Here is an 8259-nt window from a genome sequence, read left to right on the forward strand (position 1 = left end):
ACTGGACAGTGAATAAACCCTCTCAGATAACTGTCATATGGAGGAACTAGCCTACCTGCAAGTGCATAAATAACTTTACTTCATTTATACTTGTATGCTTTATGGCTGCAATATAAGTTTCAGGATTCCACATCTACAGAAAGGCCTACAGAAGAGTCTGCACAGACAGAGGAGACATAGGCCTACAGGTGGGCAGTGTATAGACAACTTTTCTTTTTATTTGTTGCATGAGGCATGTGTCTAATATCTCTTGTTGCAGGCACTTGACCACTGGCTTTTCTTTACAAAGAACAATTGAAATAAAACTCAAGGAACTAAGCATATTTGTCTTTTATTAAACATTTAATGAAAAGTGTTTTTTTTTGGCAATGCTGTGTAATATGGCACATACAACAATGTCACAGGCCCTGTCAGGTGTGCAACCCTCAGGCTTCTCAGACACTGACACCCTCCCTTTAGTTAGCCAAAGTTCATTTCATTGTGTGCCCTTGTCCTGGCTAGAGCTGCATTGTAACTGGTTTGGGTCAGGGAAGGGGGTCATAAAACACCTGTCTGCAGGAACATGTCATAATGACCTATGAAAAAAATGCAGTTCTGTTAGGATCAGCATAAGTGTATGTAATACAGTGAGCTTGATATTTAATTGTGGAACTTTCCTTACCACTTTCAAATAATGTGCAGGAATGTGAATCTCTGAAAATTATTAAGTCATGCACAGATCCTGGCCATTTTGCTTTCACATTTGTGATATGGAAGATCTTAGTCAACTGCCTTTTTTTATTTGATATAATATTATTAATCTGGAATATTAAGAATCAAGAATAACTGGGCTGCACATTTACATTGTGAACCCCCTTTCTGTTCACATAATCCCCTTCATTGAGGCCTTGATGGCAGTCTATGGTCTAGCCTATAGTCTACCATTCACGTTAGTGAAGCCTGAGTGACATATACTGTAATCGGCATGGTCATGATTGCATGATCTTCATAAAAAATTATGATAGCCTAAAAAAAAACCTGCTTTACAACATTGGATCTTCAGTGGCTTGAAAATGCCTAAAAAAAAACCCTAAAACTGTTTTTTAACCTAAAAGCGCCAGGTAAACTCCGAATGACACGACAGCAGCACTTTCCATCAAGTTCTCCGCATCTCCAATAGTGTAAAGTAAAGAGTCACTCGCAAATAATCTTAGGGCAATGCAAACAGTTTGTGCTGTATTTAAAGCCCGACTCCGACAAGTCGAAAAAAAATGTGCGTTTCCAACAAATTAATAATGTAAACGATAATCTCACGAGATTGAGCTGCGCTGGACTTCCCGCATCAGCTCCGCTTATAAAGCCGCAGTCTAATCCTGTTAACATAAAATAAGCTGCTCCCGAGCAGGTTTAAGATTGCGCACCTGTTGCTATGACAGCAAGTCCAGGATGAGCTTCGAAGAACCAAACAATCCAAGATCATGCCAAATCGGCAACAATCAAATCCAGCTAACTGAGTTAGCGACGTACGAAGAACGGACCCCTGGTCATCGTCACTGTCAACATTCAAATGGTCATCTGGTCGTCGGTGGGGTTGGGAACAGCTACATCAAGCACGGTCTCGTCCATGGATATTTCTGGAAGCTGCTCAATATTCCCGACCTTTGAAGCTGCACCACCAACTCTGCATAAAAAGGCAAAATATGAATAGGTATTAGATTTTTGGATAACGAACTACTACTAGAAGTACAACCCTAAAATATACTGATTGTGCATGAAATGAAGCTAGTGAATATAACATACCGTAGTTGAAGAAAAGGAATATGTTCCTAATCAGAGCTGTCCCCATCCTCACAGAATCTTGGGTATGTCCAGCTCTCATCCATTTCAATACTGTACACAAACACACATAAGCATAAGCGGGAAAGATATATCAATAACACAAAGTGAAAACCCGAGTCATTAGACAGACTTACATGCTGTTCCTGGGGTCATTTGCTGCATCCTCATCCGGAGAGTCATGCTGCCCTTCTTCCTCTACAAGATCCAGAGATTGCATGCTGCAGACAGAGTAAAATAGAGGTAGACAATAATAGTATAGATAAGTAGACAGTGGAAAAAAGAAATTGTGCATTCAGTCCACATTAGTTCAAGCAAACAACAAATCTGCTATAAAACCTCACCTGGTCTCTAATATAGAGCCAACCTCTTCTTCCAGTATTTGTACTCCTTCAATGGGAAATCCACCCCTGAATCAAAATAGATAATAGAAAATGAGAAAAAATTAAAAGGATCCACAAAAATATGCTGGTCCAGGAAAACATGCAATACCTGTCATGGCCTGACTCCTCTGTAATACTCGAGACCACAGGCTGTGGAGGTTTGCAGGGTACTTTGTGGGGAGTAGATGTTGCTGCCTGGTTTTGAAAGCTATAGGGAAATAACAGAGAACGTATTTGTCGAATTCAGTTTCACTGGAACAACACATACACATTATAATATTGTGACTTGAAGATGGACATGCTAAATCAGATAATGATTTACAAACCTAGGTGCTTGTCCTAGCTGAAGTGAGCTAGTGGCTTGACTATGGCAAAACATTCTGAATGTATATGAATTGATATTCTACAAGACACATGTCTGTGTGGTTACACTCAGCCGTTTAGTCAAGGTGCTAGTGATAAGCAGGAATGTGATAAGCCAAAAATCACATAACAGGGGAATTACTTTGCTAATTATTCAGAACAAGCAACACTTTTGAGTTAGATTTTTGGTGAGGTAGTCATCATGCACTGAACACAACAACCCTACATGTTTGTAGAATCTAACCACACAGAAGTATTGCACAAGAACAACATGAGAATTGAGAACATGGGAATTCGTCCTCAGATAAAAATAGAGACAAGACTCCTGTTTGGCTATGTAGCTAACAATCATCTGAAACAACACAATCAAGTATACATACATACACCAACTCAAAAGCTATGAACACAATGATAATATTACTAATCTTCCTCCTTTCATACTTTCTACATGTTTAGTAGGCTAAACATTTTAGCTCAAACATTTGCGATTTGCATGTCATCGATTGCAATGCCAAATAAACTAGCATGTTAGCGTTTACTAGCTAACAGATTGATAATTCGCTCCTCTACTAGCATTACTTGATTCATGAAGATAAACGGAGGACCAGACAGCTTCCGTAACATAGCTAGGCAGACAGCAAGTTCGAAAAACTAGAGATAGTATGCAAGCAATATACTTACTAGTCCAGCAGCATGATGGCCAAGTCAGCATCGGTCGGGCAGCCCTCCTCCTCCTTAAGTTCGCGCCAGCGAGAGAACGCTGGACCAATATTGATCCTCGTCCGCCCTTTTATTTTGTCACTCTCCCTTTTTCTTTTCTTTGTCTCCTCCGATAAAACCTTTGCCTTCTTAGGTTTAGGTTTCGTGCCTGCTTCTGCCATGACAAAAACATACACAGGAAAACAAACACTGGTTGGCCTCTCACGTCCGAATTTGAGGAATTGGTGGGGGAAGTGACGTATGCCGTAAAGCAGTCGATTTTTGTAGTTCTTTTTGTGGTGAGGTTACTACCCGAACCCCGAAGTTACATAGTGCCAGTAAAAGCGATACAGACCCCGTCAGGCTATGGCAGACGTCATTCAACCTATTGTAAGTCGATGTACCATCACAAGGGTTTTGGAAATATATTATGAAGGTTGAAAAGTTACATAGTGTTACTTTAAGTTAGGATGCAGCTTTACTAACAGTAACATCTGTTTAAAAAAAATAACAACCTAATTTTTATTAGGTAAAATGTAATATTCTGACTGCCTGAGTTTTATTCAAATTAACCATTGGTCATCCAGTATCGTGCATTTAGATCATGATAACCACAGATAAAACCAGGCATAGCCTACAGCACCTCACTATCATGGCAAAATTTAATACAGTAGCCTAAGTACATTATTAAATACTGTAATTATATTCCATTAGTCCTTTAATACATTGTCTACATTAATAATATAATACAATTCAATTTGTATATTCCACATTTCATGGTGCAGTTAATATTACTCGGCTAACGTTAGTTAATCTTGGTAAATAATGGGAATTTGTAGACGGAAAAGCCTTCTGACTGTATCGTTGCTCTCAGTGTGAGATTCTCCTGTTTGTCAGCGCTGTTTCATCTGCCTTTAAACTGGTTTAAATCATTTGTGTTCTTCACTGAACTCAAGCGCTTCTCACTGGATCTCGTGACCGAGGCCGATCAGAGTTAACGCCTCTGCTCTAGTGAGCTCGCGCTACCGTTTGGACTTTGAGCCGAGCGGAGAAATGGTCGGTGTGGCACGCGGTTCATCTGAGTTTCGCTACGCTTTTTCCGTAAACATGATCTAACATTTATCGAACTCTTGATATCATTTTATCGAGAAAAAATAATTGCGATTATTATCGTTAGCGTTGTATCGCCCAGCCCTAGCACAATCTTTTACAGAGTAGCTTAAACAAAACAATTATTTTGTATGAATCCAAACCTGCAGAAAAATCCAGCATTAACCAACATTAAAAATAAAAATCACAAATTTGACACAGTTTGTTAATAAATGGGTCAAAGACGTGACGCCTACATTGTCTGTCCGATTGCATTTTTTCAGATAAAAACGGGTTTAAATGCATAAATAAATGCTGTATATTTGTAGTACCTCTCCCATGTATGTTCTCACTTTAACTTTTAAAAAACCTTTAGTTATTTGTAATTTTTTTGTTATTTAATAAAGCGACTGTCCGACCCTAACTTCTGTTTTAAAAACGTCTTTGAAATTACTCTAAATTTATTCACATTTATTTTCTGCCCTCTTTGTAATTTCAGCCGGTTTATGTAGCGACCACTCATCATGTGTGGCGACCAATAAAAGCAATCACTGTACTGAATTTAAAATAAATATCTTATTTCTGTGGCTGAAATATGAATCACTGATACAGTATGCTTAAGTGAATGATATTTTTAAAACATGTTTATCAGTTTTATGTGATTTACAGGAAAATAAGTCTGTTAACTAGATTTAAGAAGGCAACTCTAAAATTATAGGGAAAAAATTAGATCATCATTTACAAAAACTCAAAAGAAATGCAAATACTTTGTTTCTAAACACTTTAATTACTAAGTACTTAGAACTAAGAACTGTTAAACATGTTAAGGAAATTAATTAATTTTAAGATTTTTTAAGGCTATGGCCAATTCATCTAGATGAAGAAAAACTAAAATCACTATTAAAATTTTTATATAAATTTATGTGTACACAACATCATTAAACGTACAGCATGTAATTTTTTTCGCCGCTAGGGGTTGCTAACCTCTTACAATAACAAAGGCGTAGTTGTATGACGCAACATTTGCTAAGAATTATGGATCTTGTCGTCAACGTCAAGCCGATGATCTAATATTGGTTATGGATGAGTAAATACATTGATGTTTTTATCATGACTGTGATATGAAGCAGGTCGACTCGGGATTGCTAAGAGACAGCTATCAGCTCCACACGCGACGCGAGTCCCGCGGATATAAAAGGAAAATGGACATTTCATTCTACCGAACTACACGCAAGTGCAGAATTACAACTCACAGGTCAGTTTATTAGACAAATGAAACTTGTGAGGTAACGCAGCGCTGTTTCACCTGGTCTAACATTACACTAGCACACTAAACTGCATTTAAATGTGTTGAAATTAATGTGTTAGTTTGTCTATATGAAACTAGCAGTAAGCTAGATCAACATTAGAATAACATACAGATCATATTCTAACATTTTATCATTGTTGAACTATATAACATTGATTAGTTTTATGTAAATGTGCTCACCTGTTTAATAAAGTACATGTAGAAGCGGTCGAAGTCTCGGACGTGGCGCTCTCGTTTATATACTGTCTATGGGAGCTCTAGGCATCTCGAAAACACCGCGGTGATATTGATTCTCGTTTTAGTTCTCCTTTTTTCCAAAGTCTGCTTGCCATGGTCCATAATGTTTGAACGAAACAACAACAGCGTGCAAATAGACATTGCGAACTACACAGTTGTCCACGTCTGTCGCCTTGGTTACTATCAGAGGGCTCTGGTTACCATGGCAGTACGAGCGGAAACCAGGGAAAACGCGGATATGACGTCATTGACGGCGACAAAATGGAAATAAAGAAACGGGACGTGTCTTCGAATTAAATTACAAATTTCTCCTGGCTTGAAAGTTGTTGGAAACAGTCGGGATAATGTAAGTACACAACTAAAAAAAATATATAACATATAGTGATTTTTGCTATTATTAAAGCAAAAAAGATACATATTGTGCCTTTAAAGGGATACTCCACTTTAAAATGAAAATTCTGTCATCATATACTCACCCTCATGTTGTTTCAAACCTGTATGAATTTCTTTCTTCTGCTGAACAGAAAGGAAGATATTTAGAAGAATATTAGTAACCAGACAGTTTCTGGGTCTCATTGACTTCCATACTAGGCCTATATTTTTTTTCCTACTATGGAAGTCAATGAGACCAGAAACTGGTCTGGTTACTAATATTCTTCTAAATATCTTCCTTTCTGTTCAGCAGAAGAAAGAAATTCATACAGGTTTGAAACAACATGAGGGTGAATATATGATGACAGAATTTTCATTTTAAAGTGGAGTATCCCTTTAATGTTTGAACAATTGCAACAGGTAGGCTATTATTATTTTTTTTGTATTTTAAAATTGGCCTGTCGAAAATCCTTATGTACGTCATTGACCCAAATCAGTTTTTTTAAGTATATATATTTTTTATGAGTAATATAATTTAATCTAAAAAAAAAAAATTATGAAAAATACATTTGTCTAGTCATGTGATCTCAACATGTCTGTCCACATGACGCAACCCGCACCATGTCAAATAAACCACTTTAACTTTAATTTAGACTCACTAAATAGACTCACAAAAATATATCACTCATTTCTGTAGAGCTGGACATTTTAATAAGGATCAAATGACTGAGTTCAGCTTTGAGAATGAAACTGACCTGTTTGTTCCTCAGTTTCTTCTTGTTTCACACTGAATGTTTCTTCAATCTTACAGTCTTCAATCTCCTCTTTAATAAACGCCATCTTTATATCTTCACTGTCCTCTTTAATATTCACCATCTTTATGTCTTCAATCTCCTCTTTAATAAACGCCATCTTTATGTCTTCAATCTCCTCTTTAATATTCACCATCTTTATGTCTTCACTCTCCTCTTTAATATTCACCATCTTTATGTCTTCACTCTCCTCTTTTATAAAAGCCATATTTATAATAGTGTCACGTGGTTCTCAGTCACTTCACCAGGAGTTTTTCTGTTTGTCCTATTTAAGATGAGAATAATTAACAGAAAGAAAAACACTCAAAACTAATTATCTGTGTGTCTCTCAATCAGATCTAGTTCAGTTCACTGGTAAGAGAGTCAGTCAGAGAGAGTTAATGAACTTAATGATCTGATTAGACTAAAAACACTCTAAACTAGCATTAGAAGCTGATTAGTAAAAGTTATCATTATTGTTAGATAAAGCTTTAAAAAATGGTTACATTCAACAATCAAACATTCATTTAACCGTTCTTGTTAAAACTATGAAATTGCGTGAATAGTTTGCACACAAACCTTTCTTTTTCAGCCGAACCACAACAGATGCAGCGCAGCCTTATGACGTCATAGACACAGACCAAAATAAAAGTCCTCTTCACACGCTGAACACACAGAAGTGCATTTATAAAACCTTTGTTTGCGTGTAAACAGGACTTTTATTCGGCGTTGAAATCTTGGTGAAATATTTAAATGTTGGTGAATGAGGTGATAAAAATAACTGCCAAGAAAGCAATAAATGAACAAAAACGATAAATGTTTGCCAATATAATGCACCTTTTTTATGTCCACTGACTCAAAAAACAACAACAAAAAAGCATGCAATCATACATAATAGTAGGTAAGTATGGTGGAAAACTGATTATCATTTTTTCTCAATGAAAGTTTCTGTCTCTTAGTTTTCTGACATACCTCATATTTCCACTTGTTCTTCAACATGAGCATTGCAATGTTTGAAGCGGATGTCATAAGAGATGTCAGTTTACCAGGACGGCTTTAAAACGAGTGGTTCATTTATAAATCCACATGTTCATGCAGAGCTACCTCAGTTTATTGCTTTGAAAATCTAGTACTATTAAACACATTTAAAGGTGAATCTAGTTTTAAGGGAAAGGGAATCCAACGTGCACTAAAAATAATT

At 36.8% G+C, this 8259-nt stretch overlaps 1 protein-coding gene across 1 annotated transcript; it reads right to left on the reverse strand.

Annotated features, from left to right (window-relative positions):
* Positions 1–316: 316 nt before the first annotated feature.
* LOC308689582 (uncharacterized protein) lies at positions 317–7695 on the reverse strand. Its single transcript, XM_081363369.1, has 8 exons — positions 7638–7695; positions 7023–7344; positions 3243–3435; positions 2308–2406; positions 2160–2225; positions 1953–2036; positions 1780–1869; positions 317–1660 (listed from the first exon to the last, which is right to left on the reverse strand). Exons 2-7 carry the CDS (start codon positions 7285–7287, stop codon positions 1806–1808), a joined length of 771 nt encoding a protein of 256 aa, XP_081219495.1. The 5' UTR covers positions 7288–7344; positions 7638–7695; the 3' UTR covers positions 317–1660; positions 1780–1805.
* Positions 7696–8259: the final 564 nt, after the last annotated feature.

Source organism: Scardinius erythrophthalmus (genome assembly GCF_964197995.2).
Source record: "Scardinius erythrophthalmus genome assembly, chromosome: 4".
Taxonomy (NCBI): Eukaryota; Metazoa; Chordata; class Actinopteri; order Cypriniformes; family Leuciscidae; genus Scardinius; species Scardinius erythrophthalmus.

Coding starts and splice junctions, on each gene's coding strand:
- LOC308689582 (XM_081363369.1), bottom strand. CDS start 7,287: ATGGCTTTTATAAAAGAGGAGAGTGAAGACATAAAGATGGTGAATATT. Junction 2,407..3,242: donor GCCATCATGCTGCTGGACTA/GTAAGTATATTG, acceptor ATTTCCCTATAG/CTTTCAAAACCAGGCAGCAA. Junction 2,226..2,307: donor GAGGAGTCAGGCCATGACAG/GTATTGCATGTT, acceptor ATTTTGATTCAG/GGGTGGATTTCCCATTGAAG.